Source organism: Pristiophorus japonicus, unplaced genomic scaffold (assembly GCF_044704955.1).
Source record: "Pristiophorus japonicus isolate sPriJap1 unplaced genomic scaffold, sPriJap1.hap1 HAP1_SCAFFOLD_780, whole genome shotgun sequence".
In the NCBI taxonomy this organism is placed as follows: Eukaryota; Metazoa; Chordata; class Chondrichthyes; family Pristiophoridae; genus Pristiophorus; species Pristiophorus japonicus.
Genome location: NW_027254697.1, coordinates 164,031 through 180,251, shown reverse-complemented (window position 1 = coordinate 180,251; position 16,221 = coordinate 164,031). Strand labels below are relative to the sequence as shown.

Below are 16,221 nucleotides of genomic sequence, written 5' to 3'. Positions count from 1 at the left end.
CGTTCCAGTTTATAAAATAAGCCTGAAACTCAGTGGGCTGCTGAGAAGTGCTGGCTGGCACAGTTGTATAACACTGAGGACAATAGTTGGTGGGGGAATGTTATCCCACTAGTCCTGACTACGATTGGCAGATACAAGCACCTGGCCTTACTGAAATCCCCAGCACAAGGTTGAATGGGGCAGAGATCTGTAGCAATTGGTTCTCACCCCAATTTCTGCTACTGCAAGTCTCCACAATCTCAAATCCACCAGAAGGTTTGTGGAATTTTGAGGCTAACATTTTTCTCTCAAACATTGGTTTTATCTGTGGTTAAAAATCTAGAGAATAAACTGGAAATTTGGATCAAATGTAACACTAACTTCAAACTTTTATTAAACAAATGTATAGAAAGGATCTGTAACGATGTCAGTGTTACCAGTATATACACAACCCATTCAGTCCTGGAGTGAGTCAACCCACCTCTACAAATCACCAGCATACATCTCCAATGAAAAATGCATTTAGATGAGCTTCATAAGCACCCTTAGTTACATATAGAAATCCATGAAATCATAAAAAGTTTTAGTTCAGCAAATTCAGTCAAGCAGACACAGAAAAGCCTGAAAATTGCAGTCAGCAATGTTACTGTACAGAAATTTAGCAGGTGAAAGTACTGGCTTGAGTTTCCACTGCTTAATGGGCGTAAATTACTCACTCTTATCATCACGGCACACACATACATGGTGACATTTCAGCTTATACATTTTTCTTGCGCCGTTAGCAATGGCAGTGACTGATGCTGCGATGTGCGATGACAGGCAATGGTACAGTGAAGGGTTGTCCCACAATTCCACTGATGTTTCTGTGCCACAAGCGTACCTCGAAAGGGAGGGTAGAAAACTCAGAGACTAAGTAATCCTTCTTATGCACTTAGTGTGTGGTTCATAAGGGGACGCACAGGAATTTAAAAGCAGTTCACTCTCCCGACTTTTCAATCAGATAGTAGTGTACGGGAATGGGGAAATCTTGTTATTTAAGCTCCACAATCTTAAATTCACCCATTACAGTTCTTCAAAAAACCCCAGATTCACCTTAAGAGGTCTGCTGAACCAAAGTTGTCTTCTACCCCAGCATACCAGGCATGGGCACTATTGGCACAGCAGGTTTTCATATTTTGCATCCTATAAAATGAACCTGAGATCTACAATCACTTTTACTCATATACCAAACAATGTTTTCAAATGTGAATAGATTCAGCAACACAAATGACTGGCACAAGTAAAAGATGCTCCAGTTAAATATTGAGCATTTTCATGTCCTCCAACAGCTCACTGGCTATGCTGCGGAGATCTGGATTACGGTTATTGGTGAGTTCGAGAATGCGTTGCTCCGGCAGCGATTCACGGATCTGGGTTGCCACTCTGGCGAAAACCTGCGGCTCAAGGATCAGAGACTGAATGAGCCGCAGAACATGGAGACAAACTTCCGCATCTGGATCTAGTGAATAAAGCAGTGTTGTGTCAGCGGCAGCTTGGTTCATTTTGTAAATGTCACAATGTATTAAAGTTACAATATGTTAGACACTGAAAAAACACCAAAACAGAAACATTGAATTAAACAAATCTGGAATAAAAAGCTAGCATCAGTAATGGTGACTATGAAGTAGTGAGATTGTCATAAAAACTAATGTCCTGACCCGTTCTGCTCCATATGTGACTTCAGACCCACAGCAACGTGGTTGACTCTTAACTGCCCTCTGAAATAGCCTCACAAGCCCCTCCATGTTGAACACTACTTAGAAGAAGCACTGAGGGTAGCAAGTGCACAGAATGTACTCTGGGTGGGGGACTTCAATGTCCATCACCAAGAGTGGCTCAGTAGCACCACTACTGACCGAGCTGGCCGAGTCCTGAAGGACATAGCTGCCAGACTGGGCCTGCAGCAGGTGGTGAGAGAACCAACACGAGGGAAAAACCCTACTGGATCTTGTCCTCACCAATCTACCTGTCGCAGATACATCTGTCCATGACAGCATTGGTAGCAGTGACCACCACACAGTCATTATGGAAACAAAGTCCCGTCTTCACACTGAGGACACTCATAGGAACATAAGAAATAGGAGCAGGAGTCAGCCATTTGACTCCTCAAGCCTGCTCCGTCATTCAATAAGATCATGGCTGATCTGATCATGGACTCGGCTCCACTTCCCGGCTCGCTTCCCATAATCCTTTACTCCCTTATCGCTCAAAAATCTGTCTATCTCCGCCTTAAATATATTCAATGACCCAGCCTCCACAGCTCTCTGGGACAGAAAATTCCATAGATTTACAACCCTCTGAGAGAAGAAATTCCTCCTCAATTCAGTTTTAAATGGGAGGCCCCTTATTCTGAGACTATGCCCCCTAGTTTTAGTTTCCCCTATGAGTGGAAATATCCTCTCTGCATCCACCTTGTCAAGCCCCCTCATTATCTTACATGCTTCGATAAGATCACCTCTCATTCTTCTGAACCCCAATGAGTATAAGTTCAACCTACTCAACCTATCTTCATAAGTCAACCCTCTCATCTCCGGAGTCAACCTCATGAACCTTCTCTGAACAGCCTCCAATGCAAGTATATCCTTCCTTAAATACGGAGACCAAAACTGTACACAGTACTCCAGGTGTGGCCTCACCAATACCCTGTACAGTTGTAGCAGGACTGCTCTGCTTTTATACTCCCTTGCAATAAAGGCCAACATTTCAATTGCCTTCCTGATCACTTGCTGTACCTGCATACTAACTTTTTGTGTTTCATGCACAAGGACCCCCAGGTCTCTCTGTACTGAAGCACTTTGCAATTTTTCTCCATTTAAATTAGAATTTGCTTTTCTATTATTTCTGCCAAAGTGTATAAGCTCACATTTTCCCACATTATACTCCATCTGCCAAATTTTTGCCCACTCACTTAGCCTGTCTATATCCCTTTGCAGATTTTTTGTATCCTCCTCACAATTTGCTTTCTCACCCATTTTTGTATCATCAGCAAACTTGGCTACATTACACTGGGTCCCTTCATCCAAGTCATTAATATAGATTGTAAATAGTTGAGGCCCCAGCACTGATCCCTGCGGCACCTCACTAGTCACTGTTTGCCAACCAGAAAATGACCCATTTATCCTGATTCTGTTTTCTGTTACTTAGCCAATCCTCTATCCATGCTAATATATTACCCCCAACCCTGTGAGCTTTTATCTTATGCAGTAACCTTTTATGTGGCACCTTATTGAATGCCTTCTGGAGATCCAAATATACCACATCCACTGGTTCCCCTTTATCCACCCTGCTCGTTACATCCTCAAAGAACTCCAGCAAATTTGTCAAACATGATTTCCCGTTCATAAAACCATGCTGACTCTGCTTGATTGAATTATGCTTTTCCCAATATCTCGCTACTGCTTCCTTAATAATGGACTCCAGCATTTTCCCAATGACAGATGTTAGGCTAACTGGTCTATAGTTTCCTGCTTTCTGTCTGCCTTCTTTTTTAAATAGGGGCGTTACATTTGCGTGGAGGCTGTTCAGAGAAGATTCACTCGGTTGATTCCCGAGATGAGGGGGTTGACTTATGAGGAAAGGTTGAGTAGGTTGGGCCTATACACATTGTAGTTCAGAAGAATGAGAGGTGATCTGATGAAATATCCCCATCATGTTGTGTAGCACTACCACCGTGCTAGATGGGATAGATTCAGAACAGATCTGGGTATCTATGAGACGCTGTGGGCCATGCAGCAAAAGCATAATTGTACTCCCCCACATTGGTCAACCTCATGGCCCAGCATATCCCTCATTCTACCATTACCATCAAGCCAGATGACCAAACACGGTTAAATTAGGAGGGTAGAAGAGTATGCCAGGAGCAGTACCAAGCTTTCTTAATACTCTCTCATGTGGAACTTTGTCAAAAGCCTTTTGGAAGTCTCGATACAACACATTATAGGGCTTACCATAAAGTTTTGATATGTTAGTTCCTCAAAGAAGTAGAGATTGGTCCAGTTGGATTTTTCCTTCTGAATCTATGTTGATGGTTGCTTACTAGATTATCATTGTGCAGACACCCTCAAGTTTACCATGTTAGTACTTGAAAATGAGGTGCCAACCTGGGGAAGCTACAACACAGGACTACATGCGATGCTAAACAGTGGAAGCAGCATGTAAATGAGGCTGGGATTAGGGTGGGCCAGGACATGTAAATGAGGCTGGGATTAGGGTGGGCCAGGACATGTAAATAAGGCCGGGAGTTAAAATGGTAACAGCACAGGAGGCCATCGTGCCTGTGCCAGCTCTGTGAAAGAGTTCTCCAATCTCCTGTGACGTACCCCCATGGGCTGGACGGTTAGCTTGCGGCCTCAGCTCTGCACACCCCCAATTCCTGCTCCAAGTTAAAATCAGCTGTTAAATGTTAGATCCCTTCAGTAACCAGCCAAAGTCTCCCAGAACTGCTCAGTATCTGGTTATTTATGTCTCAGCAAAGCGCTTGGGATGTTTTATTACATCAAAAACACTAAAGCTGTGTACTTGTTCCTGTACGCACTTCAAACATGCAGCCGAAACTGCAACACATCGCCACGACAACTATGTACTAACATGGCTCACTTTACAAACATGGTAAACTTGAGGTTGTCTGCACATTGATAATCTAGTAAACAACTGTCAACATAGATTCAGAAGGAAAAATCCTACTGGACCAATCTCTACTTCTTTGAGGAACTAACATATCAAAAGCACTGTGGTGAGCCCTATAATGTGTTGTATCTGGACTTCCAAAAGGCCTTTAACAAAGTTCCACATGAGAGAGTATTAAGAAAGCTGGGGGATTTTGGGTAAACATAGAAAATAGGTGCAGGAGTTGGCCAATCGGCCCTTCTAGCTTGCACCGCCATTCAATGAGTTCATGGCTGAACATGCAACTTCAGTACCCCATTCCTGCTTTCTTGCCATACCCCTTGATCCCCCGAGTAGTAAGGACTACATCTAACTCCTTTTTGAATATATTTAGTGAATTGGCCTCAACTACTTTCTGTGGTAGAGAATTCCACAGGTTCACCACTCTCTGGGTGAAGATGTTTCTCCTCATCTCGGTCCTAAATGGCTTACCCCTTATCCTTAGACTGTGACCCCTGGTTCTGGACTTCCCCAACATTGGGAACATTCTTCCTGCATCTAACCTGTCTAAACCCGTCAGAATTTTAAACGTTTCTTTGAGATCCCCTCTCATTCTTCTGAACTCCAGTGAATACAAGCCCAGTTGATCCAGTCTTTCTTGATATGTCAGTCCCGCTATCCCGGGAATCAGTCTGATGAACCTTCGCTGCACTCCCTCAATAGCAAGAAAGTCCTTCCTCAAGTCAGGAGACCAAAACTGCACACAATATTCCAGGTGTGGCCTCACCAAGGCCCTGTACAACTGCAGCAACAGCTCCCTGCCCCTGTACTCAAATCCCCTTGCTATGAAGGCCAACATGCCACTTGTTTTCTTAACCCACTGCTTTAGCTGCATGCCAACCTTAAATGACTAATGCACCATGACACCCAGGTCTCGTTGCACCTCCCCTTTTCCTAATCTGTCACCATTCAGATAATAGTCTGTCTCTCTGTTTTTACCACCAAAATGGATAACCTCACATTTATCCACATTATACTTCATCTGCCATGCATTTGCCCACTCACCTAACCTATCCAAGTCACTCTGCAGCCTCATAGTATCCTCCTCGCAGCTCACACTGCCACCCAACTTAGTGTCATCCGCAAATTTGGAGATACTACATTTAATCCCCTCGTCTAACTTGGGAATGAACAAAAAACTGTTTGAAGAGTAGGAAATGAGGTACTTCAGGGTGGTGGGAGGGGTGGCTACCTCACGGTTCAATGCTGGGACCACGACTGTTTCGAATTGACATCAATGACCTTGATTCAGAAACTCAATGCAAAGTGGTTACATTTGCCGATGATACGAAATTAGGTGGAGCAGTGCAATCAGAAGAGGCAACTCAAAATCAGTTCGACAGAATATGTAATTGGGCAGAGTAAAGGCACACAAGTAAAGTACTACAAATAGAAAGGAAAATAGGAGAATGGTGTTGAAATACCTAAGGTTGAAGTTGAAAGAGACCTAGGAATTCAATACTAGCTAAGTCCAACCAATTTGAGAAGGTCAGAGGCTGCGTATTCTGCGGCGAGTGTCTCACCTCTTGACTCCCCAAAGCCTTTCCATCGTCTACAGGGCACAAGTCAGGAGTGTGATGGAATACTCTCCCCTTGCCTGCATGGGTGCAACTGCAACAACACTCCATAAGCTCAACACCATCCAGGACAAAGCAGCCCACCAGCTTAAATATCCACTCTCCACCACCAGTGTGATGTACCTGCAGTGTACCGAACCTGCAGTGTGATGTACCTGCAGTGTGAGTGTGATGTACCTGTAGTGTGATGTACCTGTAGTGTGATGTACCTGCAGTGTACTACCTGCAGTGTGATGTACCTGCAGTGTACCGTACCTGCAGTGTAATGTACCTGCAGTGTACCGTACCTGCAGTGTAATGTACCTGCTGTGTACCGTACCTGCAGTGTGATGTACCTGCAGTGTGATGTACCTGCAGTGTACCGTACCTGCAGTGTGATGTACCTGCAGTGTGATGTACCTGCAGTGTGATGTACCTGCAGTGTACCGTACCTGTACTGTAATGTACCTGTTGTGTACCGTACCTGTATTGTGATGTACCTGCAGTGTAATGTACCTGTAGTGTGGTGTACCTGCAGTGTAATGTACCTGCAGTGTACCGTACCTGCAGTGTGATGTACCTGCAGTGTGATGTACCTGCAGTGTACCGTACCTGCAGTGTGATATACCTGCAGTGTGATGTACCTGCAGTGTACCGTACCTGCAGTGTAATGTACCTGCTGTGTACCGTACCGGCAGTGTGATGTACCTGCAGTGTAATGTACCTGCTGTGTACCGTACCTGTAGTGTGATGTACCTGCAGTGTAATGTACCTGTACTGTAATGTACCTGTACTGTAATGTACCTGTTGTGTACCGTACCTGTATTGTGATGTACCTGCAGTGTAATGTACCTGTAGTGTGGTGTACCTGTAGTGTAATGTACCTGCTGTGTACCGTACCTGTAGTGTGATGTACCTGCAGTGTAATGTACCTGCAGTGTACCGTACCTGCAGTGTGATGTACCTGCAGTGTGATGTACCTGCTGTGTACCGTACCTGCAGTGTGATATACCTGCAGTGTGATATACCTGCAGTGTGATGTACCTGCAGTGTACCGTACTTGCAGTGTAATGTACCTGCTGTGTACCGTACCGGCAGTGTGATGTACCTGCAGTGTACCGTACCTGCAGTGTACCGTACCTGCAGTGTGATAACATAAGAACATAAGAATTAGGTACAGGAGTAGGCCATCTTGCCACTCGAGTCTGCTCCGCCATTCAACAAGATCATGGCTAATCTGGCCGTGGACTCAGCTCCACTTACCCGCCCGCTCCCCGTAACCCTTAATTTCCTTATTGGTTAAAAATCTATCTATCTGTGACTTGAATACATTCAATGAGCTAGCCTCAACTGCTTCCTTGGGCAGAGAATTCCACAGATTCACAACCCTCTGAGAGAAGAAATTCCTTCTCAACTCAGTTTTAAATTGGCTCCCCCGTATTTTGAGGCTGTGCCCCCTAGTTCTAGCCTCCACTACCAGTGGAAACAACCTCTCTGCCTCTATCCTGTCTATCCCTTTCATGATTTTAAATGTTTCTATAAGATCACCCCTCATCCTTCTGAACTCTAACGAGTAAAGACCCAGTCTACGCAATCTATCATCATAAGGTAACCCCCTCATCTCCGGAATCAGCCTAGTGAATCGTCTTTGTACCCCCTCCAAAGCCAGTATATCCTTCCTTAAGTAAGGTGACCAAAACTGCACGCAGTACTCCAGGTGCGGCCTTACCAAAAAACCTATGCAGTTGCAGCAGGGCCTCCCTGCTTTTGTACTCCATCCCTCTCGCAATGAAGGCCAACATTCCATTTGCCTTCCTGATTACCTGCTGCACCTGCAAACTTTTTTTGGGGATTCATGCACAAGGACCCCAAGGTCCCTCTGCACCACAGCATGTTGTAATTTTTCCCCATTCAAATAATATTCCCTTTTACTGTTTTTTTCCCAAGGTGGATGACCTCACACTTTCCGACATTGAATTCCATCTGCCAAACCTTAGCCCATTCGCTTAACCTATCCAAATCTCTTTGCAGCCTCTCTGTGTCCTCTACACAACCCGCTTTCCCACTAATCTTAGTGTCATCTGCAAATTTTGTTACACGACACTCTGTCCCCTCTTCCAGGTCATCAATGTATATTGTAAACAGTTGTGGTCCCAGCACCGATCCCTGTGGCACACCACTAATCACCGATTTCCAACCCGAAAAGGACCCATTTATCCCGACTCACTGCTTTCTGTTCGCCAGCCAAATCTCTATCCATGCTAATACATTTCCTCTGACTCCACGTATCTTTATCTTCTGCAGTAACCTTTTGTGTGGCACCTTATCGAATGCCTTTTGGAAATCTAAATACACCACATCCATCGGTACACCTCTATCCACCATGCTCGTTATATCCTCAAAGAATTCCAGTAAATTAGTTAAACATGATTTCCCCTTCATGAATCCATGCTGCGTCTGCTTGATTGCACTATTCCTATCTAGATGTCCCGCTATTTCTTCCTTAATGATAGTTTCAAGCATTTCCCCCACTACAGATGTTAAACTAACCGGCCTATAGTTACTTGCATTTTGTCTGCCCCCTTTTTTAAACAGAGGCGTTACATTAGCTGCTTTCCAATCCGCTGGTACCTCCCCAGAGTCCAGAGAATTTTAGTAGATTATAGCGAATGCATCTGCTATAACTTCCGCCATCTCTTTTAATACCCTGGGATGCATTTCATCAGAACCAGGGGACTTGTCTACCTTGAGTCTCATTAGCCTGTCCAGCACTACCCCCCTAGTGATAGTGATTGTCTCAAGGTCCTCCCTTCCCACATTCCTGTGACCAGCAATTTTTGGCATGGTTTTTGTGTCTTCCACTGTGAAGACCGAAGCAAAATAATTGTTTAAAGTCTCAGCCATTTCCACATTTCCCATTATTAAATCCCCCTTCTCATCTTCTAATGGACCAACATTTACTTTAGTCACTCTTTTCCGTTTTATATATCTGTAAAAGCTTTTACTATCTGTTTTTATGTTTTGCGCAAGTTTACCTTCTTAATCTATCTTTCCTTTCTTTATTGCTTTTTTAGTCATTCTTTGCTGATGTACCTGCAGTGTACCGTACCTGCAGTGTGATGTATGTATGTGCAGTGTGATGTACCTGCAGTGTACCGTACCTGCAGTGTGATGTATGTACGTGCAGTGTGATGTATGTATGTGCAGTGTGATGTATGTACGTGCAGTGTGATGTACCTGCAGTGTACCGTACCTGCAGTGTGATGTATGTATGTGCAGTGTGATGTACCTGCAGTGTACCGTACCTGCAGTGTGATGTATGTACATGCAGTGTGATGTACCTGCAGTGTACCGTACCTGCAGTGTGATGTATGTATGTGCAGTGTGATGTACCTGCAGTGTACCGTACCTGCAGTGTGATGTATGTACGTGCAGTGTGATGTATGTATGTGCAGTGTGATGTACCTGCAGTGTACCGTACCTGCAGTGCGATGTATGTATGTGCAGTGTGATGTACCTGCAGTGTGCACTATCTACAGGATGCATTGCAAAAAGTCATCAAGGCTTGTGTCACTCGTGGCTCAGTTGGTAGCACCCTCGCCTCTAAGACATAAAGTTCTGAGTTCAAGTCCCACTCCAGAGACTTGAGGACATAAATCTAGGCTCACACTGTAGCAATGAGGGGGTGCTGCACTGGTGGAGGTACCGACTTTCGGATGAGACGTTAAACCAAGGCCTCATCTGCTCTCTCAAATGGACGTAAAATATCCCATGGCATTATTTGAAAGAAAAGCAAGGGAGTTATCCCCAGTGTCCCGGCCAATATTTATCCCTCAAACAACATAACAAAAACAGATTATCCAGTGATTATGACATTGCTGTTTGTGGGAGCTTGCTGTGCGCAAATAGGCTGCTACATTCCTACATTACAACAGTGATCACACTTCAAAAGAGTACTTCATTGTCTGTAAACACTTTGGGAGTTGTAGTTCATGTGTGAAGTTGTTAAAGTGGTCGTGAATGACTATAGAAATGTAAGTCTGTCTTTTCGTTTTTCTTCTTTTGCAGCACTTCCTGCTTAGCTGGAGGACAGGAAATGATTGAATGTCAGATGTGATATTTGCAGGAGTCAAAGAGTGACGTAACGAGAGAAATGAAAGAAACATTCGAGAGAGTGCGTGAATAGCTGAGGGGAGGTAGACAGAAACGGTAGCATGAGAAACCAGCCAGGCAGAGCTAGCTTCAGTGGCTCAGCCGTCCGGTGGAAGCAGATCGGCATCAAGGTCGGCTAGTGTTCCGGCACGGGGCGCCCAACACAGGTACCAACACCCCTCCCCCTCCCCACAAACACCAAGGTCGGCTAGTGTCCCGGCACAGGGCCCCCACCACAGGTACCAACACCCCTCCCCCTCCCCACAAACACTGGCTCACCATCCCCCACACTGCCAACACTGATCACCACGGAGAAAATGCCAGTTGAAATTTAGGCCTGAAGTTGGAAACGACCATGAGTGCGGCAAAGTTCCCAGTAGAAAGATGAGGTGCTGTTCCTCGAGGTTATGTGGAGCTTTACTGCAATACTATAGAAGGCCAAAAGCAGAGAGGTTAGAGTGCGATGGGAAACTGAAGTGACAAGAAACGGGGAGCTTGGGGTCGGACTTGCGACCACAACTATTTACAATCTATATAAACGACTTGGAAGAAGGGACGGAGTGTAATGTAGCCAAATTTGCTGACGATACAAAGATGGGTGGGAAAGCAAATTGTGAGGAGGACACAAAAAATCTGCAAAAGGACATGGACAGGCTAAGTGAGTGAGCAAACATTTGGCAGATGGAGTATAATGTTGGAAAGTGTGAGTTTATCCACTTTGGCAGAAAAAAATAAAAAAGCAAGTTATTATTTAAATGGAGAAACATTGCAAAGTGCTGCAGTACAGCGGGACCTGGGGGTACTTGTGCATGAAACACAAAAGGTTAGTATGCAGGTACAGCAAGTGATCAGGAAAGCCAATGGAATCCTGGCCTTTATTGCAAAGGGGATGGAGTATAAAAGCAAGAAAGTGGTGCTACAGGTGAACAGGGTATTGGTGAGGCCACAGCTGAAGTACTGCATGTAGTTTTGGTTTCCATATTTACGAAAGGATATACTTGCTTTGGAGGCAGTTCAGAGAAGGTTCACTAGGTTGATTCCGGGGATGAGGAGGTTGACTTATGAAGATAAGTTGAGTAGGTTGGGCCTCTACTCATTGGAATTCAGAAGAATGAGAGGTGATCTTATCAAAACGTATAAGATTATGAGGGGGCTTGACAAGGTGGATGCAGAGAATGTTTCCACTGATAGGGGAGACTAGAACTAGAGGGCATGATCTTAGAATAAGGGGCCGCCCATTTAAAACTGAGATGAGGAGAAATTTCTTCTCTCAGAGGGTTGTAAATCTGTGGAATTCTCTGCCTCAGAGAGCTGTGGAAACTGGGACATTGAATAAATTTTACAGAAATAAGACAGATTCTTAACTGATAAGGGATTAAGAGGTTATGGAGAGCGGGCGGGGAAATGCAGCTGAGTCCATGATCGGATCAGCCATGATCATATTAAATGGCGGAGCAGGTTCGAGGGGCTGTATGGCCTACTCCTGTTCCTATTTCTTATATCATTCCTTTAGTGGGTAGCTGCAGTCTTCTCCGGCCAAGTGTGCCACAGATAAAGACCTCTGTAGAAGCATTTCTTGTACCTTGAACCTGTATAAAATAGGTGGAATAACTCCCGCTGCGTGCTGGCCCTTTGAGCTAAAACGGAATGCAGTGAGCCAATTCTCAAAGCCGCCACTGACAGGAGAGCGAGGCGCTTTTAGAAAATGATGTAGGTGTATTAGGTTGTAGTCATTCCTGCCTCATTCACTGTGGATCTAAATGTTTCTGTGTGTTTCAGGTGGGAGCTCTCCAGCCACACTGAAAGATATCTTGAAAATGTCTCTGACGTGCAAAGAGGATGATGACCTTTCATAATACACAGGGCCTGCAATGTGTTCAGCCATCTGCTGAACTTGTGTTCCCCCTCCTTACTGTGAATTATGCAGCAGTATGCTGTTTGACGTCATTTCAGATAGAGCTATGGAGTAAAGATTAGACAAGCTACAGATTCATCGTCATTTGCAGCGTCCTGAGGGGCTGGGCCCTCTCTGAGTCTCAGTAAGGCTCATTAGTGGTCTGACATCAACACTTAAAGGCTTATCTGTAATACACGTCTGGGCTGACAGATTCTACTTACACATGTGTGTACTATTCACACAACATCTGCTAGTTCTGTTCCTGCAACCCTATTTTTTAAAATTCATTCACAGGAACGGTAGCATAGTGGTTAAATTACGGGATCAGTAAACCATAGGCCTGGACTAATAATCCGGAGACACAAGTTCAAATCCCACCACTGAATTTAAATTCAGTTAATTAAATAAACCTGGAATAAAAAGCTCGGGTCAGTAATGGTGACCCTGAAACTATCGGATTGTTATAAAAACCCATCTGGTTCAATAATGTCCTTCAGGGAAGGAAATCTGCCGCCTTTACCCGGTCTGGGCCTATATGTGACTCCAGACCCACAGCAATGTGGTTGAATCCTAACTGCCCTCTGAAATGGCCCAGCGAGACACTCAGTTGTACCAAACCGAAACAACAAACAATAAGAATAAAACCGGACGGACCACCCGGCATCGACCTCGGCACCAGTTACGGACACGACAGCAGCACACCCAGCCCGGTCGACCCGGCAAAGTCCTCCTCACCAACATCTGGGGATTGTGCCAAAATTGGGAGAGCTGTCCCACAGACTGGTCACACAACAGCTGGACATAGTCATACTCACAGAATCATATCCTTCCGTCAATGTCCCAGACTCCTCCATCACCATCCCTGGGTATTCCCTGTCCCACCGGCAGGACAGACCCACCAGGGGTGGCAGCACAGGGTATACAGTCGGGAGGGAGTGGCCCTGGGAGTCCTCAACATTGACTCCGGACCCCATGAAGTCTCATGGCTTCAGGTCAAGCATGAGCAAGGAAACCTCCTGCTGATTACCACCTAGCGCCCTCCCTCAGCTGATGAATCAGTGCTCCTCCGTATTGAACACCACTTGGATGATGCATTGAGGGTAGCAAGGGCACAGAATGTACTCTGGGTGGGGGGCTTCAATGTCCATCACCAAGAGTGGCTCGGTAGCACCACTACTGACCGAGCTGGCCGAGTCCTGAAGGACACAGCTGACAGACTGGGCCTACAGCAAGTGGTGAGAGAATCAACACGAGGGAAAAACCTACTTGACATCGTCCTCACCAATCCACCTGTCACAGATGTATCTGCCCATGACAGCATTGGTAGCAGTGATCGCTGCACATTCATTATGGAGACTGTAATGTCTGTAAGCTTGTAATGTTTGTAGCTCCACACTGTAGATGTGGATGTATTGTGTACTGCAAGTGCACAGTTAATCATTAAACAGAACTAAGCAGTTTCCGGAGACTTCCGGGAGAGCTGCCTCCATATTAGGAGCTGTGTGTGCTGTGCTCTGTGAATATATCACATTTGGCGACTGAGATAGGATTTTTCGGATGATTTAAAGCTAAAATTTTGTTGGTGAAGGATTCAGCCAGCCGACAGAGAGACGTTGGAAGTTTCTGTCTTTGGAAAAAAGCTACAAAATCCGAGGTAAAATACAGCACATGGTGTGAACAGCTAGAGATTAAAATGGCAGGTGTAATCGGACATTTGGGGGAATGTAGACACGACCGGGAACGCTTTAAAGCGTATGTGGATCGGCTAGAAATGTATTTCACTGCAAATAACATAATCGAAGTTCCAGACAATGCAGTCCAGAACCAGGCTGTGTTGGAACGTAAGAGAGCGATCTTCTTATCGGAGGCAGATCCGGCATTATACGAAACCCTTGTAAATCTGCTTGTGCCTGACGAAACAAAGGACACAACGCTTAAAGAGATTTTAACGAAGCTGGAGCAGCACTATAACCCCAAACCGTTAGAAATTGCTGAAAGCTATCGTTTCGGGATTCGGAATCAAAAGGCTGATGAAAGTATCGGTGATTACATCATAGCATTAAAAAAAGCTATCGATGCACTGTAATTTTGGAAACTTTCAAAACCGAGCATTACGGGATCGTTTTGTTTGTGGGGTGAAAAATAATGCGATCAGAAGGAAGTTATTAACGACGGATGACTTGACTTTTGAGATTGCTTGTCAGACAGCGAGGTTGATGAGCATAGCCGAACAATATTCCCAGGAATTAAATAATGATTACGGTTGCCAGTCAACCGAGGTAAATCACCTGCAGGTTCAAAGTAAAAGACGGGCAAGGCCGAAAGTCTCAGAAACTGGAAATTCTACCAGAGCGTCGAAGTCATGCTATAGGTGCCTGGGAAAACACATTGCTCAAAGTTGTCCATACGTGAAGGTAGAGTGTTTCTTCTGCAGAAAGACTGGGCATCTGGCGAAGGCATGCCGACTGAAGGGTAAACCAGCTTTTAAAGCTCTGAGTAGAAATCCCAAGAGACTACATAGCATGGAAGAACAACAACAAGACGAGGAGATGTTAGAGTTACACGTCATCAGGAGCACGAGGTTAACGGACAGCGATTCGGAAAGCATCAAAATCCACATAGATGTTGCAGGATTCAAGATACCAATGGAAATTGGCACGCGTGCATCCGTGAGTGTAGTACTGGAGTCACTATACCGCGACAAATTGCGTGATTTTCAACTGGAGAAATCCAAGATAGAGCTGCGAGGCTACTCGGGAGAGAAAATTCCTGTGGTAGGTTGTATCACTGTACCGGTGAAATATAAAGATCAATTTCAGAACTTGCCTCTAATAGTAGTGAAAGGAGACAAGTCTGCCTTACTAGGAAGAAATTGGTTGAGCTCACTGAAGCTGGATTGGAGTAAGATTTTCTGTGTGGAAGCGAGATTTTCATCAACGAATGAGGGTATCCGAAGGTGTTCTGCGAAACGGGCAGTCCAATCCAAGGCTTCAAGGCGAGTGTCAGGGTACAGAAGGACGCTAGATCGGTTTACTACAAGCCACGTTCCGTACCATATGCACTCAAGGAGAAAGTTGAGCAAGAACTCAAAAGACTAGAGACTGAGAACATTATTTGTAAGATAGATCGATATAATTGGGCTACACCCATTGTTGTTGTACCCAAGTCCGATGGTAAGGTAAGCAAGCAACCACCACCAGTACCATTACAGCCATGGAAATGGCCTCCCAGGGTGTGGCAAAGGCTACATATTGATTTTGCTGAGTTAGAAGGACAACAATTGTTCATTGTGATTGATAGCCATTTGAAGTGGGTTGAGGTGTTTCCAATGTGGAAAATAACAAGTAAAATATTGGACATTTTGCGAAAATTATTTTCTGCATTTGGCCTCCCTGAAGAAATTGTTTCGGATAATGGACCACAATTTCGTTCAGAAGAATTTGCACAATTCACGAGCAAAAATGGTGTGAAACATACCAAGGTTCCACCATACCATCCTGCTTTGAATGGTGCAGCAGAGCGCACTGTACAAATTATAAAACGTGCCCTCATAAAACAAATGTTAGATCCTAATCCAAGGAAACGACAGTTGTCATTGGATCACAAATTGGCGAATTTTTTGATTACATATCAAAATACTCCTCATACAACTACTGATAGAACACCAGCAGAGTTGTTTCTCAAATGACAGCCACGAACCAGATTCTCGTTGTTAAAGCCAAATTTGGCACAGTCCGTAGAAGAGACACAATTAAGACAGAAAGAGAATCATGATAAAGGTAGAGTAAAAGAGAGAAGTGCGAAATTAAACCAGAAGGTGAGAGTGAAGAACCATCACCATAAATGGTTAAAGTGGTTACCAGGAAGAGTGGTGAAGATATGTGGTCCTCGCACATATTTGGTAAAGATGTTTGATAATGGACAGGTTCGGTT

General features: G+C 44.8%; 1 protein-coding gene across 3 annotated transcripts in view; it reads right to left on the bottom strand.

The window, feature by feature from the left end:
• Nucleotides 1–361: 361 nt before the first annotated feature.
• Nucleotides 362–16,221, bottom strand: part of hsf2bp (heat shock transcription factor 2 binding protein) — a 121,084-nt gene continuing 105,224 nt past the window's right edge. For all 3 annotated transcript variants that reach the window (XM_070874322.1, XM_070874324.1, XM_070874323.1), the window contains one exon: nucleotides 362–1,477. In XM_070874322.1, the coding sequence (XP_070730423.1) occupies nucleotides 1,275–1,477 (203 nt within the window). In that variant the 3' untranslated portion in view covers nucleotides 362–1,274. The remainder of the gene's footprint in view (nucleotides 1,478–16,221) is intronic.